The 26907-nt window shown below is 38.8% G+C and overlaps 1 protein-coding gene across 1 annotated transcript; it reads right to left on the bottom strand.

Moving 5' to 3' along the window:
- Positions 1 to 22552: 22552 nt before the first annotated feature.
- Positions 22553 to 25096, bottom strand: LOC149153271 (O-fucosyltransferase 20-like). The gene is made up of 6 exons (XM_089440748.1): positions 24342 to 25096; positions 24074 to 24242; positions 23879 to 23968; positions 23510 to 23781; positions 23138 to 23396; positions 22553 to 23045 (listed from the first exon to the last, which is right to left on the bottom strand). The coding sequence occupies exons 1-6, from the start codon at positions 24926 to 24928 to the stop codon at positions 22812 to 22814; spliced, it is 1611 nt and encodes a 536-aa protein (XP_089296874.1). The 5' UTR covers positions 24929 to 25096; the 3' UTR covers positions 22553 to 22811.
- Between the last annotated feature and the right edge of the window lie 1811 nt (positions 25097 to 26907).

Below are 26907 nucleotides of genomic sequence, written 5' to 3' on the forward strand. Positions count from 1 at the left end.
GGGCAATTTCCTATGCATTTCATGACATTCGCAACATTGTCCAGCCTTACTTGGATGACCTTCCCGCTCATTCTCGTAAGCGCCGAGACCACCCAAACCATCTTCGACAAATTTTTCTGCACTGCAGGCACTATAACATTCGGTTAAACCCACACAAATGTGTTTTCTATGTAGAATCAGGACGACTCCTCAGCTTCATTGTTTCCAAAGATAGTATTCGCTTGGATTCGCTAAAAGTCGAGGCCATTGTAAATTTACCCCCTCCATCCTCACTGCACCAATGCCAGAGCCTGCAAGGAGAGGCCAACTTTCTCTGTCGTTTTATACCCAACTATGCCTGGCTAGCCACAAGATTTACCTGTTTGCTTAAACAAGGAACACCCTTTGTATGGGACGAGGTGGCCCAAAAATATTTTGACGATCTCAAAGCCGTCCTCATAAGTGCTCCTCTGTTGCATCCACCAGACTATTATCAAGATTACTTCCTTTACCTAGCCGCGGCCCATAGCACCATTGCTATGGTTTGGTTCAAGACAACGACAAAGGCAATGAACATGTAATCTACTACCTTAGTCAGAATCTCCTCGACATTGAAACACGTTATGCACATGTCAAGAAGTTGGATTTGGCTATTGTTCAGGCTGTTCAATGCTTTTGGCACTATATCCTATTACACACGACTACAGTGATTTTTGAATGCAACCCTATGACTTATATCCTGACTTGTCAGTTACTAGGGGGCAAGTATTCTAAATGGATCATAATCTTGCAAGAATTTGATTTGGTCTTCACTACAGCCAAATCTAAGAAGTCACTTTTTTTCGCTGAATTGATTTGTTCCCTTCCCTCCAAGGCTCTCCCTACTAGTGCAGATGAACAACTTCCAGATGAAACCCTTTTCCTGATTAGCACCCTCAATCCATGGTATAGTGATATCATCGTGTATCTCCAGATGTCCACGTTCCGTTCCGGGTTGACTAAGGATGATTGCTGAAGGATTCGGCATCACTCCCAACCCTACCGTTTTATTGGTGATAATTTATACTGTGTCAGTGTCAATTCAGTTCTTCGTCGATGCCTTCTAATTGAGGAAGCTGAAAGAGTTCTCAATGATTTTTACTCCGGGGCATGTGGTGGTCATATGTCTGGTTACGTACAACTCAAAAAATCCTTCACGTTGGTTATTTCTGGTCGTCTATCTTCAAGGACTGCATTCTTGTTGTTCGCAAGAACCATGACTGCCAAATTTACCAATGCAAGATGCACGCCCCACCCGCTCACCTACACCCCGTCATTACAGTTGATCCCTTTACCAAATGGGGCATTGATTATATGACATGTAACCCTCATTCGACCAAGGGGTATGGATATATTATCGTCGCTAAGGATTATTTCACCAAATGGGCCGAAGCAATGCCTACATATTCTGCAGATGGTAAGACGGCAGCTCAATTCCTTTTCAACCATGTTTTTTCCAGATTCGATGTACCCCAAGCCATTGTCATAGATCATGGCTTCCATTTTAGAGATTACATGATAGCCGAGCTGACATCTGCATTGGGCTTGCGCCATGATGGCTCGACCCCATATTACCCTCAGGCCAACGGCCAAGTTGAAGTCGTGAACAAGGTCTTGGTCACAATGCTTCAACATACTATTGGGATGCACAAGTCAAATTGGCATCTCATGCTCTTTTCATCTCTGTGGGCCTACCAAACCTCAACCAAAGACGCAACTAGTTTCACACCATTCCAGCTGGTCTATGGTTTAGAAGAAACATTGTCGATTGAATGCGATATTCCTTCACTCAAGTTAGTTGTTGAACTCCTCCCCAAAACATCACCTAAAGAGGAATGCCTCTTATATTTAGAACGACTGGATGAGACTCACCGTCTCGCTACCTTGGTCATCAAAGTACAAAAGAAACAGGTCTAATCCCATTTCGATCAGTCAGTCTCCCCTCGCGTGTTCTTTGAGGGTGATTTGGTCCTCCTGTACGACCAAGCTAATGATAAGCTGGGGGCAGGCAAGTTTGAACCTATGTGGCATGGGCCCTACATCGTGAAATTTGTTTTGCAGAAAGGAGCCTATGAGTTTATTGATTATGAAGGAAATCCTTTCGATAAGCCCCGAAACAGGCTTTACCTCAAGAAGTATTATGCTTAGGTCATCTTTCATGGTTACTTGTGTAGATTAGTGTGTCATTCATTTTTTTACAATGTGGTTTTGTGTGATAGTTTTCAAACAACTTTTCTGTTTAGTACGCTTTTCTTGCTTTGCAGATGTCTGTGACTCCTCACTTTGGTTTCGCTGATGGTGCTTGTCGTAGTACCTGGAACCTATCATTCGCAGCATGCGCTATCTATGAACCTAATAGTGAGTTGATTGACCTTCAAGGTATCTGTCTAGGTCTCACAACCAACAACATTGCTAAATGCAATGCAGTCATCGAACTATTGTTAGAAGCCATCGCTCTAGGAATCAGAGAAATGGTTGTCAACCTCGATCCATAGCTTGTCGTCCTTCATCTCAACGGGAAATATTCCATCAGAAACCCTAAAATATTGAGAATGTATCTCCGTATTCATCTATTGGAAAGGCATTTTGATTACATTACATATCGTCATATTCCTAGACGCATGAATACATTGACAGATGCATTATCTAATCATGTGTTGGATAGACATTTACGAAACATGTGAAAGGTAAAACAAACCATTTGTACCATAGTAGACAATAAAATACAACATATATATATATATATATATATATATATATATGGTGATAATGTTTGATACATCAGAACCCCAAAAATAATATGCATGTCTAAAATAACATTGGCGGCTCATAAGCCTCATATATCCGTGGCACACGAGCCTAAAAAAATAAGGAAATAATTAGCATGGTGATCGTGGTAGCATAATACGGCTTGTGCAACATTAGTCAACAATTGGTGGATCCGCTCCGAGACTCCCACAGTATGTCTTTGGTACTGACGAGGAATGTCTCCTACTCGAGCATACTCTGGGATACCACGAGTTAACCCCTCAAGGTTCCTCGCGATCTCCTCCTCATTGTCACTCCCTTCTTGATAAGGGGCGATTGTATCAATGGGGCGGGGAACGCACCTAGCTATCGGGGACATCTTAGCAGGTCGCTCTGGTATAGCATCTGCATTAACCAGAGAAATGTTATAAGCACATGTATACCAAAATCAATTAAAAACCTCAAAATTAAAAATCTTGGTTTTTACCTTCGTCATCGAAGTCCTCTCCATCTGGTAAGGGCATGTCTGGATCTCCTTGGAAATTGGTGTCGTTGTATGGCCAATCCTCCACGACGATCTTTTGTCATCGTAGCCATGAAAAGAATGCAGGTCGGTATGACATGTGCTGACCCCCAGTGATCCTGGGCATCAAACAGCTCTAGCGGGCCATTCATGGATCGTGTGGCATAAGAGGATCTACCTCAGTTAGCTGATACTAGAACAGTGGTACTCGTTCTAGGAAGAAGGTCACGAGCACTGATCTGAAGCCAGCTTTCTTCTGATTCCCCTCCTTAGCTTTGGTCAGTTGGCTCTTTATGTTGATCTTCATGGCCTCTGCCTAGTTGAAGTTCGTAGGAGCTATGTAGTCAATAGCATAAAGGAACTTCGACTTGTTAGTCTCATGTTCTGCCTGGGACCCCGCCACTCTGTTGATAGTCAACAAAAGCACTCTCAGTGTCAGATCACGAACACTGGAAATCTCTATCTTCCCACTCCTAGATTTCAGGGCCTCAGGGCAGTGTTCGGCAAGCAAGGAAGATATGCTTGCCCCAATCAGATGTGAACCATACAAGTTCACTAGTTCCCCTTTGTGGGACAGTCCAGTGATGAAGTATATATCTGAAGTTTCCAACTCCAGCTCCTAGTCCCCAATGACAAAGATCTCCTGATTAATGTCCCAAAGACTAATCAGGTACCGAAGTAACTCGGGCTAGGCCCGCATCCCTGGCGTGAGAAAGAATTTGAGGAGCTCGCAAGCCCTCAAAGCCTCCAAGCAATTTGGGTCATTCATTGCCTTGGTGTCAACATCTTCATGTTCTCGTTCTTTCCAGTCCACCATTTTCAATGATTCTCTCCTGCAAAAGCCATTAATTTGAGTTAATAATAATCCTTGGCACATAAAAATCAAGTTTAAATAGTCAGTTTATGAGAAAATAGGGTTTTTCTCTATCCACGGTGTTGACGCCCCTGTTTTAAAAACAATTGTGTTGATCAGCGTGGATGGCTTTGTTAATCACCCCTGGCCGGCGCGATTCCATGCCCGCAAATTGCGCCAACCGAGGGCGAAAAATATTTTCAAAAACCTCCTCAAAGAATCTAAAAAATGGCTAAAAGCAGAAATAGAGAGCATAAAAATGGAGTTCTGGGCTTCGACTATTACTTGGAACTTGAAGCTTGTCAATTGACCTCCCGGTCAATTGACCTCTCGGATCTCCTGCAATATGCTTAGGAACAATTAGGGCAAAATTGAATAAAAAGTCTTCACAACAAAGGTAAAATGGTAAATGGTAGAAATATATTTACTTTTCCCCTTTTTATTCAGTTTTTTCATTAAAATATCAGGTTTTGTAAATATTTTGACCTATTTTGTCTCAAGGACTCGATAATACACTTTACTTACTTGTGCAGCAACATGTGATGGGTGTTCAACGATGATGATGAGTCACGTTTCAGCTCTTTTCTCGACTCGTTAAACTCATATGAAAAGATTGCAGAGTATTTTTCCCTTTTTGACTGGTTAAAGAGAATAAAAATGGGGGGTCTGCTTTCAGATCATTTCCGACCCTTTAAAAGCGGAAAGATGGCCGAGCCCTTGTCATTTCAAACTCGTTAATGGATGCGAAACATCGTGCACCCAGTATTATTTTACCCATTTTTCAGGCTGGGAGACACTATTTACGAAAAAGGTACTCCGTGACTGAAATGGTCAAGCGATTCTTTCGAGTATTGTTTTCTACCTTTTCAGACTCAAGAGACACAAATGTACGAAAAGAGACCATGTGGAGTTTTTTTTTTACGTGTCCTTTTCAAACTCTCTAAACATGAAAAGGATACCGAGTTACACCCTTGTCAGACTCGTTAAACTATTAAACAACATCGAATTCGTCACCATGATAAACATGAGCTTCTCCTTCCTAGGGCTCATTAAACTTACTAGGTCGGATTTGTCTAAAGGATGAACTTACAATGTAAGCATATGCTATCCCCTTCAAGCTTGAGATTAAAAAATAATTGGGTACCTGCTAGAAATGGTGTTGGAAAATTTGGAAATCTATCAGTTGTGTCGGTAGCTTACTCTTGAACATGACGCTCTTTGCTTCGTGTCGGGTTGGGACATCCTCCTTTGTATCGTCGACCTTCCTGGGTTGGGTCATTCATTTTTTCCTTCCATTTGATCTATCCCATGTCATCATGACCACCGATCCTATGAATCCAAAAGCCGCCAAACTTCCAGTTGTGTCGCTGATATGTTCAAGAGTTGTCCTTCTGCAGTTACACTTACCTCTGATTCTCTGTATCATCCCAAATCATTTTGCATCCTCTCGTCTCACGTCGATGATGTGGGATTCATTATGGCCCTCCTTCGACACAGTCGCTTTCTGTCGACTCCAACTCATTATCCGAGAAGTTGACCAAGAGAATCCTTTCCGATACCTTAGAGCTTGCATGCCCTAATGGCAAGTTCTTTGCACTCGACTACGAGTTCACATCATTGGCTTTCGATCGAGTGATTTCACGGGTGTTCGACTTCCGTTCTCCTATTCACATTCTGTGAATTGTGCTGATAGTACCTTGAGGACCATTGTCATTATTGGTGGTTTCTCTCGCGCTTGTTAATAGTTTACATCATTGACTAATAATCAAGCGACTTTCTAGCATGTTCGACGTCAACACATCTATTCACATGTTGGAATCTGTACTTTGATCGGTTCATGTTGGAGCGCAAGACCCTAGACTCAGATCACACAAGTCCAAGTTGCAAAATGGTGTGACATGGTTATGATGATATGCATGTCTCTTTTAGATGGCTGGCTGCGACCATATCGTAGTTTCGTAATGATCCTCTTTGACGGATGGCTACGCCCATACATGGATCCATTTACATGATCATTCTCTGGATGACTGCTTCCATGCCACGATTTATGTATCATTTGATAGAGATCTCAATTTATGTATATGTATCTGTACTTGCTTGTAGGTTTTCCGACGACATACCAGTTCCCCATACTGATTTATAAAGCATTTCATCCCTCACTCCAGCTCGGCTTTCACGCTTTAGGGTGCATCTATTACACAGAATTTTGTCCCTCTCTTTGTACTGCCCATTCCTTGATCCTATAGGACCTCTATAGTGAACCCTGCATGCTTTGTCTTCATGAAGAAACTCCCATTGTGTCCCTCTTCATGAGCAGATCAATTCTCTTTTGCACCATTTCCCTTGAAACTTATGTTTTTCCCAGTTTACAAGATCGGTGCTAATGACCTTTATCTCCCCCACACCGATGTGCATAGATTAGCACTATCGCTCGCGCCGACTGGTGCGATTGAGCTGTATTCCAGTTGAGCCGGTCCTATTTTGGAAAGTTTTTTAAATTTGGAGTTGACGCTTCCAGCTCTAGAAGCTTCGTAACGGAAGTCTGGTAAATGGTTTCGCCGGATGGGGTTGAGGATGATAGTTTGGGCTCCTTTCCCATATAATGATGTAAGTAATTCAAGGGATAAGCCCTTCTCCCATGAGAAATGGATCCATCTCCCATCCATATTTCCTATATAAACCTCCCTTCTTCCCAAGCACAAGCTAGTTTTTGGTTGAGTGTTGATGCTATTTTGGTTTGGAGTAGACAACAAGCTATTACTAGTTGTAGCTATCTAGTTGTGTCGGGGAGAAGTGTGATTTGGTTTGAAGTGAAGCCTAAATGGAAGAGTCTTAAAACTATTGTTGCTTGAGGCCATCATGGAATGCTAGCAGAAGTGTGTGCGAACCTGGTCTTGTCAGAGGAGGATTGTAACGTTAAGACAAATGGTTGTAATTTCTCTTTGATATTTATATATGCAACTATCGATTGATTTCCTACATGTTTTGTTATATTATACATTCATGGATTAATGTTTCTTGACTTGTTAAGTAGGTTGAATTGCAATTTGTCTATTATCATGTTTGTTGTTTGTTGTTGTTTACTTGTTTCAGGTGCTTAAAGAAGGAAGCGAGAGATAGATGGAGCGAGCAAGCGAGGACATCATCAAGAAGGATAAGCGAACCAAGAGGTAGGCCCTCTTGATTGATTCTAACCTAAGCAAATCTTCCATAGAATGTATCTGTTGTAGCTAGACCCATTTTCGGGATAGAGGATTTCGTTCGTGTAAGCACCTATAATTTTACTTCACCACAGACAGAAGGCATTTGACAAGAGTTGACAACACCTCATAAGCCACAACAGAATGGGGTGGTTGAAAGGAAGAATAGAAGCATTGTAGAGGTAGCACATGCGATGTTGCATGATTGAGGCATACCGCTACACTTATGGGCTGAGGCATGCAACAAAACTGTTTATTTGTAGAAAAGAAGCCCTCATCGAATTCTTGCGATGAGTATACTAGAGGAGGTTTTCTCAGAGAAGAGACCATATGTGGGTCACTTCATGATTTTTGGATCATTGGTATATTTCCATGTGAGAAAATATGCACAGAAGAAGCTTGAGACGACAACAGAGTTGGGGATATTTGTGGGGTAGACTGATACACCTCACAACTATCGGGTGTACCTGCCGACCAACAGGATGACAATGGTTCACATGGATGTAAAATTCGATGAAGATAAGGCCATGAGATGTTCCCTTGAGAGGGAGCTTCAACTACATGTGGTTGAGGAGCTTTTAGCTCCTAAGGAGGAACCTTAGATTGATGTGGAGCAGCCACATGCAGAGGATTCAGGAGTGGAGACATCCACTCAGGCAGAGTCTTCCATAGATGGGAGAAATGGCACTAGAGAGGCGGACATGTTATTGCAAGATGTGAGAGAGAATGTGGGGGCACCCACATCACAGCGCATGTAGAGGAGGTCACCAGAGAGGTACACTAGATACATGGCTCTTATGAGTGGATGTGTTGAGACAAAGCCATCTTTGGTAGTGCAGAAACCAGTTTGGGTTGATGCCATGGTTGAGGAGTATGACTCCATTGTTAGGAACAGTGTTTGGGATGTGGTCCCAAGACTAGTGGACAAGTCAGTGGTGAGTTCTCGATAGCTTTACAAGGTAAAGAAAGCAGTGGATGGCAGTCTGGAGAAACATAAGGCCAGGTTTGTGGCTCTGGGATTTTCTCAAGTGGATGGGGATTAATTGCGATCAGAGCTTTGCTCCTGTTGCAAGGTACTCATCAATCAGATTCATTTTGGCACTGTCAGCGTAGATGGGTCGGAAGATACATTAGATAAATGTAAAGTCAACCTTCCTTAATGGCATGATTGAGGAAGAGGTGTATATTGAGTAGCCTACAGGTTTTGAGACCTGTGTCCAAGAGTCGCATGTGTGCTGACTCAAGAGATTGTTGTATGGGATGAAGTAAGAACCCCGTGCTTGGTACACCAAGATCGATAGCTACTTCACCGGGTTGGGCTTCACCAAAAGTGAAGCAGATGCGAACCTTTGCCATATTGTGGTTGAAGGTAAATTGTTAATGATTGTTTTATATGTCGACAATTTCATTCTGACATGTGATGATAAGGTGATCAAGTCTTGCAAAGAGGATCTTGCAAGACAGTTTGAAACAAAGGACTTGGGGCTCATGCACTACTTTCTAGGCATGGAAGTATGGCAAGGTGATGGGGAAATTTTTATCTCTGAGGGCAAGTATGCCTACGAGATACTGAAAAGGTTCCACATGGCGAATAGTGAACCCATTCAGACTCCTCTAGCAAGTAACTAGAGAAAGGAGGATGCTACTTTTGGTGAAGTATTGGAAGCTACTATTTACAGGCAGCTTGTGGGTTCACTCATCTATTTGGTGAACACACAACCAAACATGTGCTATGAAGTTAACCAACTTAGTCAAGCGATGGTTAGGCTGACCAAGTTGTATTGAAAGGTGGCCAAACATGTGTTGAGATACCTCAGAGGTACTACTCAGTATGGTTTATGGTACAGATAGACAGAGTGAGTGAAGCTTCAAGGCTTCAACGATGCAGATTGGGCAAGGATTCCATCCGACAGGAAGAGCACATCAGGAGGGATCTTCAGTATTGGGTCAACAATTGTTTCTTGGTACAACAGGAAACAAAGATCAATTGCACTCAGTTCAGCAGAGGCAAAGTACATGGATTCTAGTCAAGCAGCTTGTGAGGCCATCTAGATGAGGAAGATTCTGGTTGGTTTGTTTAGTCAACATATGGATACAACTATGATTTACTGTGACAGTCAAAGTTGTATCAAACTCTCTGAAAATCCAGTATTTTATAATCAGTCCAAGCATATTGATATATGATATCATCATCTTTGAGATTATGTGCAGAGGAGGATTATGTTGTTGGAGTACATTCCCGTAGAGGCGAAGGATGCAGATAACTTGACAAAGGCATTGTCAAGATGTAAATTCGAGTTTCACAGAGACAAGATCGGGGTAGCTGATAATCCCTTTCTTGTTGAGAGGGAGTGTTAAAAATAGAAACAAGACATTCCAATTTAATTTGTCCTTGAAATTAAATTACAAATTAAAATTGTAATTATATTCTCATAGCAACTTGTAATAGTTAATTAAGTTAAATTGACTTAATTGACTTAGGAAATTCAAGTTGGAAGTCTATCTAGAGTCATGTAGAGTGATCCCTAAATTTTAGGGGTCCAGATTGAGTTCTTTGGAGTTGTAATTAGATAACTCAGTCTAACTGAGTTATAGTCAGTTAAACTAGTTCTAACTATTGGAGGAACTAGTAGAGGTCTAGTAGTGGAGTAGTGCACCAGTGCATCCCCAGTACCACACCAGCTAACTGAAGATTCACTCATAAATAACTCATGCATGTCAGTTCAGAGGAAGACCTAGTTGAGATTAGAGTTTAGGGATAGTGTATTATTAGTTGTATAATTTTCTGAGTTATACAGATGGTGCATGAAATTAGTTGAGTACCTATGTCTGGATTTCCCAGTTATGGAGGAAGTATTTCCCAATTAAATATGGGATAATTCTCACAGGAATTGCACAATGAATTAGGAGCTTGGCAAGCAGCAGAATTGGCTAAGTGTTGGCTTGAGCTGGCTTGTTAGGCAGAGAGTTAGATCATACTTGTGTAGGGATTGTTCTAATGTGAACAAGCATTGTATTTTCTTCTCAAATCTTCTGGTTAATGCAATATAGATAGTTAGAGTTTTGATTAGTGGCTTTCCCTAGAGAAATATTGTGTTATGTGCGATTGATATTCTTCCTCTTTCTTCTTATTGCTTTCATCGATCATTTTTGTTTCTGCTGAGAAAAGTAGAGTAGATTCTTGTCTTGTGTTTTAGTATATAAGAGGAGCTATGGAATCTACGTAAAAATCTACAAATTTTACTACTAATTCATTGGGATGCCATGAAATTCAAACTGTGTTTGATAATGGTGTTGTAGAAGTAAAACCAATTGATGGATCAGACATCTCATTTATAGTCAATGTTCATAGGCTAAAGTTGTATCATCAACCAATTTCCAGAGATGATTTTATTTCAAATTTGTAGAAAGAAGAGATGGACATTGTGGATAAAGGAGGTAATGCCCCTATCCACTTTCATCTTGAATTTACAATTTTAACAATAATGAACTAACTTTGTTCCTTCTTGTGCTCATTAAACTACGAGAAGGACATCTATGAATTTTAGGTTTATCCTTTTATCCAGTTTTGATAGATTAATAATGGAAAAGGAAACCCCATAGAGTTTTCTTTAAGTTTTTTAGACTCTCTAAAATTGAAAATACCAGAGAGCATTAACCATCCCGGGCTCGAGAAAAATCCACAGGATAGTAGTTGAGTTTTCTTTAAGTTTTCCAAACTCATTGGAATTGAAAATACGGGTGAGAATTAACTATCCTGGGCTCGATAAAATTCCATAAGATAGTGTTATAAAGGTATAAATAATATGGTTTGGTAATAAGTAACAACTGCTCAAAAAAGGCCCCCTTTCAGAAAAATGTGTCCACTGTTTCCTATAAATTAAGAATTGAAACAAAATTATCTGTAACTTCCTGCAATTACAGGAATTTTTTAACATGCATATTTCTAATTCTTGTAACTTCAAAATTCAGAACAAAGCTTCCTGTAAAAATCCTTCAATTACATGAATTTATGAACTTAAATATCTTAAGTTATTTGTCTAAATGAGGTTATTTTTAATTACTGGTTACTCACGTTCAGTAACTGCATCAGATAGAAGTTTGCATAAACATCAGTTATAGAGATTTTGATTAGCATCAACAAAGAAGAAATGATTTCATGTAATTGATAAATGATTTCCTGTGATGAAGTTTCAGATTCCTGCAAATTGAGGAGTGATTCCCTGTAAAACTAGTTTCAACAAAAAAAAGACATCTTCATCAAGAAGTCTTTTACTCCATCACGGAATCAATAGTGAAGATACCAAACAACTGTTCAACAAGGTAATGAAGAAAAAATATTTATTTACATTTATTTATTAAAATGGGAAAACTTTAGAAACAATTGATTTTATTTTCAGTGAATTCTACACCATTTTCATCATTATCTTACATTATTACCATGTTCACGATTCCTCTGCGAAATCATTACCACCGTGAACACAATTCCTATATGAAATCATTACTTTGTAATGTCTAAAACTAATGAATTAGGCATTTCAAAATTATAATTGCAACCTATCTCTCAAAATCTTGAATTTATTAAATAAGTTTAATATAAGAAATTTGATTATAAAAGAGATATTTGTACTTCAAGTTACAAATATCACTTTCATTTGAAACAAAACCATTTTGACTATTACATTTCATATCTTATGGTCATTTTGAAATTATGAAATCCCGTAAAACCTAGTGTTGCTACTCTGTATCATATCCTTCATACCTGAATTCGAGTTAAGTTTTTTTGACTCATGGACGGAAATCAAGCATGACTACCACAAGGGTAGTATGCACCGAACCCTATGACATCACTATCATGGATACATTTCCCCCATATAGGATACGGTACCATAGAGCTGGATTACTTCTTTTTTTTTTCGAAAAATTTCAAGGGCATAATCTTGCGGTTAGAGAGGAATTTGCCAACACATTTAACAGAGAAATTGCAAAAGTTGGTGATCTCACGTTCACAGTCTCAGAGGAAACCCTAGCCAAGTTTACATGATTAGTAAAGAGTGGTGAAAAATGGTTTAAAGGGAAGAGGATAAAGAAGGGAGCATGTACACAATTTCTAAGGAAATCAAACAAGAACCTCAATTGGACTAAAGGTGTGCCAAGGCAATGGCTAAAGGACCCATGAGCCAATATAATCTATTTCCTGCAAAAATATGATACCTATGAAAGCAGCTACAACGATATATTCCTCTATCATATACACTTGTTGGAACATGTTAAAAAAAATGCTAAAAGGATAGATTTTTCATTCTTCTTATATAAGAGTTTGTTAAAAATGTCAATCATGGTTCATAAATGTCATGGAAATAAGGAGAGGTTTCTTTACCATCACGGGGTAGTTAAATTTGCTTGTTTTAGATGAACTGACTAAATTGAATCAAACATGGAGTGATCTATGGAAAAGAAATAGATTAAAAATTGAAGTAGTGTATGAAAACCTTAATGAAGTCAATATAGGAAATCAAGAAGAGCAGGATGAGAGAAATAACCCAGAAATTCTAGAAAACTTTGTTCTAGAGACAGGACCTGACAAAAACCCACAGACCCAACAACTTGAGAAACTTGTAAAAGATAAATAGGGAGAAGAACAAAATAACCAGGAAAAACAAAAAGAACAGGAATCACCTCCCTCAATAGAAGTTGTGGGTTCAACCTTTATGGGTAAAAGAAGGAAAACTAACTTCAGGGTCACATCAACAAATTACAATAGACTAATGAAAGGAATGAAGTAATTATTGAAGGGAGTATATGGAGAAAGTGATAATCCCGTGGATTCAAAATAACCTCCTCAACAACTTAAAACTAAAGCCCAATTTTTTTATGAGGAGGCACTACAAGAGGTACATGTTGAATAAACCTAGGAAGTTCAAAAGGAGCAGAAGATGGACACTGAAGAAGTTGATACTGAGGAATTTTATACTAAGAAAATTCAACCATTTCAATAAGAGGTTTGTGATGAACAAAATCAAATATTTCAACAGGAGAAGGAAATCTATGAAGAACACTCACTACTAAGGAAAACACATAAAGAATTATACCCTAAAGATCAACAAATTGACATTGTGTTGACTAAATTGAGAAGAAAGAATAAGAAGATTAAAAAGTTAAAAACAAAAGTTACATAAGACAAAGATGGTAAATGAAGTGGTGAAGTCAGAGAATGAAAGATTAAAGGAAAGGTGTCACAAGAACAAAGAAAAATGTAGGTCTCTCAAACATAAATACATAGATATGTATGATGAAAATCTCACGAGCATTAAAATAAACAAATGGTTAATGTTGAGGATCAAGGGTTTAAAAGAAAAATTGAGAGACAAGGCTGGAAAAGTTGAACCTTCAAACACTGGTTTAAATCTCCTCATTCAAGCAATTGGAACAATACAAGACAACAAAGAGGTGCAATTTTAACTAGGATTTTGCAAGCAATAAAGTGGAATTTTGACCAAATTTTGAGATACTGGAAAGAAGACCTTCATTTTTGTTGCATAAGGGTCAATAAAAAAGATAAGTCTGTCGAAAATGTTGGGCTTAAAGTTAATATCTCTCACCACCTCATTTTTGACATCATATCATTCATTTGAACCTTCATTCCATATCTTTTTACTAATTTCGTTGAAGAAATGGCGTTCAAAGGATAAAGTTAAAGGTAAAATCATTTGCAGAATTTATTTTCTCTTTTTTATTTATAAATTTTTATAAAATACATTTATTCTAGTTACTAATGAGTCAAATAGTCAAATCCTATAATCACAGGAATTTAATCAATAGGTTTCCTGTGAAAAGTTCACATCAGCAAGAATGATTCTAACACTTGGAGGCTAATCCACGTGATCATACTCATTTGACTTCCTCATAACTGCTTGCTCTAGAAGTCAAAGGACATACAACAAGGCATATCAAATCAGCGCATTATGCAGACCATTTTGGGAAACTACCACAATGTTCTCCAATAAGCTAAATATTGGTCACCATAAACCAAAAGATAGTATACAAATTATGGAATTGAGGATATTATGCAAAGAATGTTATCTTTCAGCTGTATCACTTTATTTTTAGTATGAAACATTGGATTGACCCTATTTTTGGGAAACTTAGTTAAACATTAATATTTTGCATAAAAGTCGATATATGAGGAAGATAGAGAAGAAAAAGAGACACTTTTGATAAAATTATTACACTTTTGTATTGAACCTCTTATTTTTATTAATACAAGAAGGATTTATGTGATCTGATATATAAGTTATAGTAGTTTCTTGTAACCTTAATAACAACATAAACCAGGAGGGCCCCTTGGTACATGTTGCATATGTTTTTGTCATACATTTTCTTAAGCTTTATTACAATTTGTGTGATTTTTGTTCATAATCTTTGTGATATATTTGAGAAGTGAGTGTGCTATGTTTTTCTTGTAATCATTTGTTGTAATTTCCTGTAGTGATCATGTAATCACACAACTCCACGGAATTTCTACAACATATACTCTACATTATTGTAGCAATTTTGTTGGATTAATTTCTTTAGTTTGCATCTAGTGTGTTTTTTATTTCAAATCACTAGAATAGTTAGATATATTATGCCTAAAATAACAGTTAGGAAATTAAATTAGTTTTCATTTTAGAAAAAAAGGATTGCTATTATTTTTTATTGAAATTTGTTTATAAAACTCAGAACACCGATTTCATTTATATTCTTTTTCATCACAGTCTTAATCGGTTTTGACCAACAATTAATTCAGATAGAATATCTAGTGAAAGGGTGTGATATGTTTTTTTGAGTCTGTAATTCTGTGTCAACAAGTCAAAATTGATTTTAGAAGTCTGAAAATCATTACAAGTTGAAATCAAATTTGGGATCAACCCATACTTGGTTTATGCTTGATTTTACACATATTGTGTTTCACTTCGTAGTTTACCTACTTGGATTAAAAAAGTAAGTGTTAAATAATTTATCCCTCTTTATGGCTTGACAATGAGGGTAGAGGTTTTAGATATATCTCAAAAGTATTTTCTTTTATATTTAATTAAAAAATTGTTATAAAATTAAATTAAGTTAAAATATTTATAAAATATTTTTATTGTGAAATGAGCTATGGTTTCTATGAATGTGGTATTGATAATCCATGGTATTGGCCCTTAGTAGTGTGACAAATCCTATTTACAAGTTAATAATATCCATGGTAAAAGTTTATTGTAAGTATTAAGTTGTTATGTGCTTATAAATAAAGTTAAATATGGTTACAAAATCATTATTAGTCCCTCTCCGATGGGGTTGTTATTGGAGGTGAATGGAGGGCAAGGCGGGGCATTAAATCCCTTGCCCATGTGACACATATTTTAATGAGGCATTTCAAGGAAGTCTCTTGGGGTAGGCGGAAGGTGATGCTTCTGGAGAACTCAAGAGGTATAATAGCTACATGTGACCCTCCATATTTTTGTTGGCTATGCATGGTAATGGGAGTTAAGATGACAGAAGAAACAAGTTCTTTGAGTGTGCAAGGTGGCCTTCTGTCTTCTCCATCCCTGGTCCTTCAAACTGAGATAAGGAGCGGAATTTCACCTAGTTCGGGAAACACTAGATTTTCCACTGCAGCGATTCAGAGCATAAAAATTTGGGACCAGGGTTTATGGATGTCTGCACAGTCATTGGGTTGGGTCTTTTTTTTCAAGGGGAGAGAAAACGCTTAGGTCAAGAAACTAAAGTGTCATCACTGGAGCTTTCATCAATTCCCAAACCTTTAGTAAATTTCCTTCTCGTTCCTCGGCAGAGGCCTGTGAAAAATGTTAGAACATTAATCATGACTACGAACTACGGCAAATGGCGTCGTCCATTGTTCCCACCTCATGTAATTTAATGTGAGTCGGCGAGAGTCGCTAAGGCATCATTTCAAGACGGCGGAGATCGGTAGAGATCATTATTGATTCTCTCGGGTATGTATCTATAAATTTCAATGTTTAGTAATGAAATAATAAGCTCATTCTATGAGTCTTCAGTGTTTCTGTCATGGTATCAGAGCTCAAGTGCGCTGTTGTGAGGTCGCTAAGGGTGTGCCTGGGGTAGTTGTGGAGAGCCAGCTGCGTTGTTGGAGAGCGCCATCACTGAGAGCCTAGGGTTAGCTGAAGACCTTGCAGTTGACTAGTGTTTGAAGTAGTCGGCCAGCCAGGAGATGCATGGAGTAGCGCTAAATCCGATGGTGTGAAGTGTGTACCAGAAGAGGACAGTGCGTTGAAGCTCTGTTGTTGAGCCGTTGTTGTAGTGTGAGCGTGTGTAGCGAATCATGTGAAGCTCTCGAGTTGAGTTGTATGAGCTTGTTGTTGGGTGGTAAAGCTATGGGTAGAGACAACAAAGGCCGTGTGAATTTGTGCATAGAGGATCAGTGCTGCTGCCCATCATATATTGACAACGTGATTACTGTTTGAAGCCCAAGTTCCCAGTGTCATGGAGTAAGGACGAGTAGATCTCTGTGGATGTGTGTATTTAGAGTTCTATCATGGTATTTGAGCAGAAGATTTGTGGTGGCCTGTCGCTACTGTAGTGGGTGACCAGTTTGTCTATGGTTCACTCTTTTCAGATCCTCCATAGGGATCTGCCTCAGTTTAAGGAGAAATTGTCGGTGAAATTCCCTTTAAGATCTTTTGCTTGAGTGTTTTCTCTTGTAAGTGTTTGTTTATTAAGTTGTAGATCAGAGGGGATCAGAGGGGCCCAATTTGTGTTGTGGCTGGAACTTTAGTCTAGTGTAAAGGTGCTAGGTCAAGAAGCCACTAGCGTTGAGTGTGGGTATATTCAGTTGTTGGAGTTCTCCAATTGGAGTTGTAAGCTTGTGGTGACGGGAGAATTATCTTTGGGAATCTATCCGTTGGAAGCCACAACTTGGACTATGTAAAGTTGTAGACCATGGACCCCTATTGTGCTATCTATATCGAGCATGCGGTAGCTGTGTTCTTGGGTGAAAGAGCAAGAGCATGAAATCGTTGTCAAGTGGAGTAATTGGAAGAGGCATAGAAGAGAAGAGGAGATGTAAGCTAGAATAGAGTGTGAGAAGTAGAGCGTTGTTGGAGTCTTGTGTTGAATGCGTGAGTGTGTTCGCCTAGGTTTGAGAGCTTGAGAGCCGATTGAGAAGCTTCACAAGGCGCCGTTGTTAGTGAATCGCTGTGTGGAGAGCTTGTTGTGCAATAGAGCGTTGCAGGTAGGGCCAATTTGCCAAGTTGAATGGTGCAAGTGGGTCTTGTTCAAGGTGAATCTTTGCTTGGTTCATGTCAATATTTATGTATGCCTGGTTTGTGAAGTGTTATTGAGTGTGGAAGGCCAATTGAATGCACTGTTCAATTCACAGAAAGTGTTGTTAGTGAGCACCGTTTGTGACAACCAACCTGTGTGAAGAGCCAAGTAGAAGGTCACTGGTCTGATTGGAGGACAATGAGTGGGATAATGTTGGATGCTAATCTTTTTGATGATGCCTTTTTGGAGAGTCCATTTGGAAGTATTTTTGGGGCTGGTAATATATGTTATTCCGGTAGTATTTTTGAATCACAAGAACTATTAGATCAACACAATGATTTTATTGATGACCATAAATATCCAGAGGTAGAGTCCATTCCACAAGAGAGCAAAACTTGTTTGTCCTTGAACCCAATTGCTAGTAATGTGATTGGCTATGTTTCTAAGATTTCTGCGACAGTGGAGGATACTAACATGTACGCTGTTGGAGGCCGCTCATGTTCGAAGATGAGTGCATTTTGCTAGTTCCTCATGGAAAGTGGAGAGAACATGAAATAGATTACCTTGTTCGGGATCTTGCATTGCATCCCAATCCAAAAGAGGTTGTTGACGTTAAGTACGTAAGCAAGGAGCAAAAGAATTTCATAAGGAAACCCAAAAAGGTGAAGATGAAACTGCACCAGCTAATGCACAAGCATGGACCCTTTAACAAGAAGGCAAAAATGGAATGTTTTGTTGTAAGCCTAGCTGAGACTTAGACTAGCAGGGAAGTTAAATTTTAAATCATCGTGATTAAGGGGAGGTGTTAGAACATTAATCACGACTACGGACTACGGCAAACGGCGCCGCCCACTGTTCCCACCTCATGTAATTTAATGTGAGTCGGCGAGAGTCGCTAAGACATCATTTCAAGACAGTGGAGATCGGCGGAGATCATTATTGATTCTCCCAAGTATTTATCTATAAATTTTGATGTTTAGTAATGAAATAATAAGCTCATTCTAGGAGCCTTCAGTGTTTTTGTAAAAAAAGAAAAAAAAAAAAAACCTCTCTCCATTGTGAATTCGCCTTCGATTACCATTTTTCTTGCTGGAGTACGCCCTGGAAACCACTCCACCGTCCCGATTGTGATGTATGGTTTTCTCGCTCGCCCCGCAAAATCTTGCTGCTCTGCTCTGTTCTCTCTATCATCGACAAGGACTCCCAATGCCTCTCTAATCTCCTCAACAACGACGTCGTTAAGCAGCTGGGCATCAACGGGCACATCCCCAAGCCATGGATCTGCCTAGAAATGCGGTAAAAGTAAGCCTTTCCCCTCACCCCGTTACTTGCATTCATTTTGAATCGCTGAAAATAGAGGTGAATCGCTGTTGAGGCCCTTGCCTTCCAGGTTAATAAACAAAAAGAAAATTAGTTTTACTGGTTTCGTATTGTAAGAAAACAACGCTAATTTAGGGTTTGCAAGCTTCTGATGGGAGCTTTCATTCTGTCCGCAAAACACTCCTGTTGCCCCTGAAGAATTTTATACTCATTTCATTTGTGGATTGTAATGCTATTATTGTGCATTGCTCTGCCTCTGCCTTCAAACAGTGTTTACCAGGGTTTTGATTGATTATAACTACATCTGTTGCACTCTCATACTTATTGGAAATCTGGGCCTGGGTTATATCTTCACCAAATATTACAGAGAGATAGTACCAGAAATATTAAAAGGTTGTCTGTTTGGGATAATAATGGGATAAATTGCTTAGTTCATATCTTATTTTAAATAATAATAAAATAGGTTAGAATAAAATTTCGGGTTTGCAGAATTTGTAAAGCTTAATATTTTAGTTTTTATGTATTTGATTAAGTTAAAAGGATATTAAAATTAAGAGTAATGGGTTTTTTTGGAAAGTAAATTTTGCCAAAATTGTATAGAGATTTTTAATAATTTAAAATGTATTTATATTCCAAAAAAAATACAATTTCCCTGTTTTGAAGTTAAATTTTGTTAAATTTTAAAAATATGATTTTATTATGTGTCTTTTTTATTTTGAAGGAAGTTTTAAGATTTTTTTTTTTTTTTTTACTGGTTAACACCTTGTCTTCTCTTCTTTGCAGGTAAGGAAACAAGTTAATAATCCTCTTCTTTGCAGGTAAGGAAACAAGTTAATAATTCAAGATTGATGCACATAGTAGATGTGAAAATCTCACTTCAAAGACTACTAATGTATCATTTCAAAAGATAATTATTTTAATAATAATTATGCTGATAGGTATGTCTATTTTGCAATAGGGATTTTACAATTTTAATTTAGTTATCAACTAGCGAAGCTATTCATGACTTAAATGGTTGGTAAATGCCTATAAGCATCAATCGTAATAAGTATCAATCCTTAAGAAGCATGAAAACACTTATTTTATAGAACATCCCACTTTACTAAAATTTTGAAAATCCTAAAAATTAACTAAATTATACATATATACATTCCAAAAAAATATGTAACAAGATTCTTTTTTTTTTTTTCTCGATAAAACTGAGCTATTTATATTACAAAAATGCCAAAATTACAGCAAAAATTTACATCTGGGCTGTGGCCCTGCTTCTCCAGAGAGTTTTTCCCCATGAATGACCATTCAGAGCAAAACTGGCGCAAAAAGAGACCAGTTTTTCTTCCTTCCGACATAACCGACATTTAAAGTGACATGGTGGACATATGGGTCGACACGGTGGATACATACATTAACACGGTGGACGCATAAGCTAACATGGACATGTAGACCGACACGTAAACTGACACTGTGGACATATAAACCGTCACGGTGGACATAAACCCAGTAACAGACATACAAAGTGAGCAGAAAGAGATAGACAGAGAGGTGCGTTCCTGGCCGCGAAAACAGAGCAGCTGCTGAGTTAATCTTCATCAGTTGTGTGAGGCTCGTCCATTGCTGGACCTTTAAGCTTCTTTGAATCCTCCGTGTCCGTGCGCAACATCCTCTGAACCGGCTCACTAGGGCCAGCATCATCCTCCTGAATTGGTCGCCTCAAGTCGACTCTGGGAACTTGCATGTCGACCCTTGGCACCGTCATGTCTTCCAGACGCCCCCTTAGATTGCTGCAATGCTCCATGGTGACCGAAACGATGAGGGTGTTGTTCTCCAGCGTGCAGGGGATCCGATAACGAACAGCCGGGTGCTCCACATGACCGCAATCCTGAGTTTCACCTCTGCCTCTTACATTGCTGCGTCCGGCAAGCCTGCTCGGAAGTCTGTTCTGCTCTGAGGTAATTTCCACTGAGGAGGAATGCGAAATGTCAGGCCTCTGAGTGGCAGAACAACCCCTAGAACCGCCTCTGCGACTGCTCATCCTGAGCCTCTCTCTTGGCATCCAACAATTGCCTCCCGAAGCAGAATTCCCCTGAGAAACCTTGCACTGGGCCAGAGAATGTTCTGTCTCTGCCAGCACCTGCTCGATCCGCTTGAAAGAATGCGGAAAAGCGGCTTGGGGTTCAAACTTAACGAGATCCATTCTCCTCGACTGCTGCTGCGCATTGAATGGCGCCTGCACAAGACTTGACATTCCAACGACATCACCCTCCGCGAAAAATGGCGTCTGAACCTGACTTATCCACCCGATTGCTTCACCTTCCGGCAGATTTATTGAGCCTGCGTACTGGTATGTCGTGGCTCGTCCGGGCTGACGGCTGCCCATGTGACGAGCCACATGCCCCTCACGCGTCATAAACACCCGCATCCGGGAATGTAACAAGATTCTTAACTATGGAGATTCACCTCCACTTTATTACAGAGATTCCAGTGTTCATTACAACACCATAGCTTATCAATATCACACGTCCAAAAAACATAACTCATTTCATATGGAAATTCACCTCCACTTTATTAGGAGATTCCAGTATTCATTACAATACCATGCTTATCAATATTACATGTCCAAAAAAACGTAACTCATTTCATATGACACCTATTGATATGATATTTTTTATTAATTAATTCAATTAAAAGAATAAAAATTGCATAAGTACTTGGAAACTAAATCTCATTTATGTATAGTACTAAATTCTTATGATTCACTTAATAATAATTGATAACTAAATTAAAATTGAAAAAAACCTATTCCAAAATAGAAATGCCTATCAACATAATTAATTCATTTGATCATCAATAATAAAAATTGTTATTTTAAATAAAATTATAATTTAATTAATTTTTTTAATTTTAACTATATAAAATGTATAATAAAATATTCTAAAACTTATTTGGAATGAATGCCTATCAACATTTACTACTATTTAATTTATATAACTTTATTAGTAATAAATCATCCTATATTCATCAATCAACATTTACTTCGTTAATACAGCCATTACATGTGTAATCAAACCTCCAACACCACGTTTCAAAAAGTTGCAAGTAGGCTTCCTATCCAGAGTAGAAAATTTAGTGTAAATTTTAAAATATTTAAAAAACAATTGTAAATTTTCATATGCTTTAATTCAGTACCAGTTACATCCATCAAAACCACCTCTGGTTAACTTTATATTCAACACTTACAACCTCGCACTTTAATGTCAACACGCCTTTCAATGTGGTGATGACTCTCTGAAAAAAATAAAAAGTGGGAGACTGAATTTAAAATAGCCAACTTGCACATGAATAGCGATTTTATATACATAAATAATTTGATTCCAGCGAGATTTAATCTGTGGGTATTTGATAGGATCCCCATTCTAATTCCAGTTGAAGGGTGGGGGTTGGAAATTCTTTTCAATCCTGTCATGCCGACTACTATAAGCACCGACTTGCGGATCGAGTACCGGTCATGATGCCCATTTTCAAAGAACAATCCTCCATACCTTGAATTTACATTTACAGCGGTGGCCCTGCAATCAATCTCTTCACTGTCCCAGGAGGACTTGCGCAAACAGTTATAACAAATTTTAAGCAACAGCTCTGTTTGTTGTAGCCTTCCATAAATTTTAAAAAATTGTGGTCTACTGCAAAAACATCAGAATAGGCAGAGCGCCATATATAGCACTTTCGGTTAGCCATGAGTATTCTACTTCTCCAGACAGCTAATAATTTAGGATCAGTGGACGTTTATGTTATCCGCCGTTTACAAATCCTCAGTTGGAGCTCCGGGCCAGGGTATTGTTGCTCAATCATGTTCTCATGACTGACTGTGCAAGGAATGTGACTACCTGTGCTCTTTAGACTGTTTTGTGCACATACATTCAGGAACAGGGTAAGCCACGACATCACGCCCTGATTTATCCGTTCTGAATACAGGTTGCCCAAGCGATTCGTCATGCAGATGCCTCACAATGACGTTAAAATCTTCTTCACCCAATGTTTTGTCAAGGAAGTAAGGAAGCATCTGTCTTTTGTTTGGAGTTATGTGCTTTCTGTGGCCCAAGTACGCCCTGTGGCCCTGTTGCACAATCATATGTGAATAAATTTCATGACGCAACTATGGATAGAATATGCAATAGAATTCTAAACATGGAGAATTGGAGAGAGTACCTGAATCGCACGGCCCATGTTTCCTCCGTGTGATGCCATGAAAACATCGCTGTTTAGTGCCACAATGTAATCGATTGCAGCTAGAAGTGATGCTCTGTTGTTCAGGGATTGGAGCTCCCCTGGCAAGGCCAGGCTGTGCTTGTTGTAAAGATTTGGAAAGTGTTTGATCAGAGGCTCCACCGCCTTCTTTCCACCCAACGGTTCTCCGCCGGCCCAGTATATTCGACTGTTTGTGGGCGCTCCCAGGGCTTTAAGCAGCCTATTCCAAAAGGGAGGAAATAATTTGGTGATGGAGAATAATAGAACAGCGAAAACTTTAAATAATATCACGCTGAAAGAAGCGAGAACAAAAGAAAAGGGAATGAAAATAACCTGGCGATTTCCATGGCGTTTAAAGGACAGAGACCAGCAAGCTTCCGATCTTTGGATCGGGAAGTGAGAAGAGCTGGATGGCTTCTCCGCTCCTGTTGGATTATTTGGTCATATTCTGAACCCAAGCCGGTGAGACATCCAGTTCTAACCCAAACATCTTTCTCCAGCCGTAAATGCAGAGCTATGTAAGGGCCTGTTTCCCACATCCTCTTCGCAATCCTGTTCCCCAGAGCTTGAATTGGTGCTGCAAATCTTAAGGCGTCGAAGGCGACCTGGAACACAAACAGACGATAAAGTATTAACAGACATTTTCTTGTTTCCAGTGCCTGGGGATTGCGAAGAAGGAGGGCAATTAACAGCAAAATAGACCTTGCAGCGGAGTTTCTGAAGATCGGGAGGAAGATCCTTGGAAAGTCTCGAATCCAATCCTCGAAGAAGCAGAACTCCTTCTTTGTTCAACTGCCATGTGTAGATCCTAGTCAGTTTTCAATTTCATTTGGGAAACTTGTGAACGCACTATGCACTAAGATGAGATTCAAAAATTTGAATAAATTACGTGCTTACCCGCCTGAGGTACCGAGATCGAATCCAGCGTGGGCTAACGTGAAGAGGAGATATCTTCTCCTCCACGGGCCTCGACATCAAATGAGTGGAAGGCAGCGAAGAAACGATTCGGACGTCGTCTTTCAGAGTTTTCTTGAAATGCTCGACGTCGAAGATATCCGAGAATTCACTACATAAAAAAGAAACAGTAAATGTCCAGTTTTAGCATAAACGAAAGCGACGGCATGGCTTGGAATGTGTTTATCCGCAATCGAAATTAAAGAATCACCTGTCGTCCTCCCAAACAGCATTGACTTGCAGAATGGGAATAACCAGAGCCGCCTGCAGAATTCTGGCAATGACAGCCGCGTCGACGATCTGATTGCGCTGCTGATTGAGACCTCCTGAGACGACCACCATCAAATACCTGCGCCTCCCTTTCAAGATGTCTGACGAGGCCTGCCTGTACTCCCTACTGAACTCGACACATGGCTTGTACCCCAGATTATCCGGCTGAGCCCAGAAACCCTTCTCGCCGTCTGTTATATTCGGCGGTAAATCATGCAAAGGTAGCAGAGATGGGGCCGTTTCTGCAAGAAGAGCCGTCGAAGTGGACCGGGCAATATCGGGGTCCGCACGCGCTGGCAAGCTGCAAGGAGAATCCATGATGGTGGCGCCTGTTTTCCAAGTAGCAACGAGTTGAAGTATCGCAATGCAAGCGCAGAACGCCATGAAAGCCACAAGCCAAACGCTTGAGCTGCGAAGTGCTTGAGGGGGTGCGTGTCGACCTTTCCTGGGCCAAATGACATGCCCTTTCACGGAACTTATCATTTCTGCGGGTATCGAAATTAAAGAAACTTTGCTGTGCTTCGCCATCGATAATTACAAATGCTTAATCCAGAGCTTCTTGCTCAACCAATAATGGTTAATCCGGGGGGGCTTTTGCAAGAATTGATTGTAGCAGGGCTCCTGGCCGATAATGGGTTGAGAAAGCAATCAGAAATCAATTAGACGGGGTACCGTTTTCCAATTTGGCACCGCAGTAGGCGTGGACCTGATAAATAAAAAATGATGTCCATCCATACGCGTTTAGGAAACTTCTTGAGGTTTGGCAGGTTGCCGTATGTCAAACGCCAAGGACTTTACAGGGTGTCACACATATTGGGATTTCATCCGTAAGCAAGCAAGAAATGGACAAGCATTTGCCTGTCTCCTGTGAGAAGTTGGACACAGCCGCTGTAAGCCGTCAGCAGATTTTCCATGAATCTTCCCAAAAACCTTGAGAGCGTGCCTTCTGGGATGTGCCACCTGGATCTCTCTGGTTAAGATGCCCCACAAGGTCCCTCCCTGTCTACCTTTCGGCTTGTACTTGAGTAGCACACGGAAACATGGAAAGAAAGTGTAGCAATTGAAGAGTAACACACGGAAACATGGAAAGAAAGTGTAGCACATGGGAAACATTCTCTTAACCTGCTGTACCGTTACAGATGAGATGAGAGTGGAAGGCTCCAATGAAGTAGTTTCATGATAAAAGAAAGTGACATAGCATTCCATTTTCTTTACTTTAAATTAATTAATCCATCACTATTTCACGACAAAATACTACCATCAAATTTCTGCTTTTCTATAGTTTGTGTCATTCAAAATATAAACCTATAAACATATAGTTGTACCATATTACTTTCCAAATATAAACATAAAATGAATACATTATTATTGCCATGATATAGATTCAAAAAATGAATAGTAAACATAAAATGAATACATTATTATTGCCATGATATAGATTCAAAAAATGAATAGAGAAGAATACATTATTAGTGCCCTGATATAGATTCAAAATATAACATTTAATGAATAGAGAATGACACCTACTTTGGAAGGAGAAGGGTGAATATACGATGTGCTATATTTATTATAAATTAGATTTAATTGGTATATTTAATTTTAAAAAAGTAGTAATGATTTATGAGTTCATTAAAATTAAATATATCTTAAATATAAGATATAGTGATTATTAATTAGTTTTACAATATTAATTATTATTAAGATTTATTATTTAATTTATTTTTAAATATATAATGTGATTATTAAAAAGATTTATTATATAATTAGTGTTTAATTATGGTTATGGTTTGGTTGCTTGTTCTTTATTAATAAGGATGAGGTTATGATTTACAAATGAATAAGAATGATATTTCACAAAATGATTTTATTATATAGAGTTATTTTATTTTAAAGATTTTAATATTAAATAAAGTGTTGATTATTTATTATATATTATCTATGATTTAAATTGTTTTTTAAGAGCGAAGGATCATAATCAAAGTTATTAGAGAATTTTTTTGAGTCAAGGGAATTATTATTATTGGTCATGTTTTCCTCTTAATCCTAATGTCATTAAAAGAAAAGTGGTTGCGACATTTCAATTTGAGTTCATATTAGAATGAATGGTACAAAATTGGGTTTATAAGAAAGATTATAAAAAGTTTTTAGAAATTAAACTATTTTAATTTGTGTCTCAATTGAAAATTCTATTATTATTATTATTATTATTATCCAATTTTAAGGTCATGGCCAAGCCATACACCAAATTGGTGTATGAGATCCCTTGTTTGTGGGACAAGGGACCCAGGAAAATCTTGAGATGGGGGGTGAATCAATATTTTATAACTTTTTAACAATTATTATTAGAGCCAATTTTTTCCTTTCCCTTAACATGATAGGTTGTTTATGCTCATGATTGTTGAACCTAATTGTGTCAACCACTTATACAAGTGAAATAAGACAAAACATATCATATTTGCAAACTTTTAATTTCATGTTTTGCTTGAGAAATCAACCCCCCCTGAACG

Source organism: Pinus tabuliformis, chromosome 9, assembly GCF_031772625.1.
Source record: "Pinus tabuliformis cultivar Carrire ecotype Pingquan chromosome 9, CPIR1, whole genome shotgun sequence".
NCBI lineage: Eukaryota > Viridiplantae > Streptophyta > Pinopsida > Pinales > Pinaceae > Pinus > Pinus tabuliformis.

Excerpts from the sequence above, each read along its gene's own strand:
- LOC149153271 (XM_089440748.1), bottom strand. The coding sequence starts at position 24,928 with ATGGCGAAGCACAGCAAAGTTTCTTTAATTTCGATACCCGCAGAAATG. Across the intron at positions 23,969-24,073 it reads GATCTCGGTACCTCAGGCGG|TTGAACAAAGAAGGAGTTCT; the intron begins GTAAGCACGTAA and ends TACACATGGCAG. Across the intron at positions 23,046-23,137 it reads ACATGGGCCGTGCGATTCAG|GGCCACAGGGCGTACTTGGG; the intron begins GTACTCTCTCCA and ends ATTGTGCAACAG.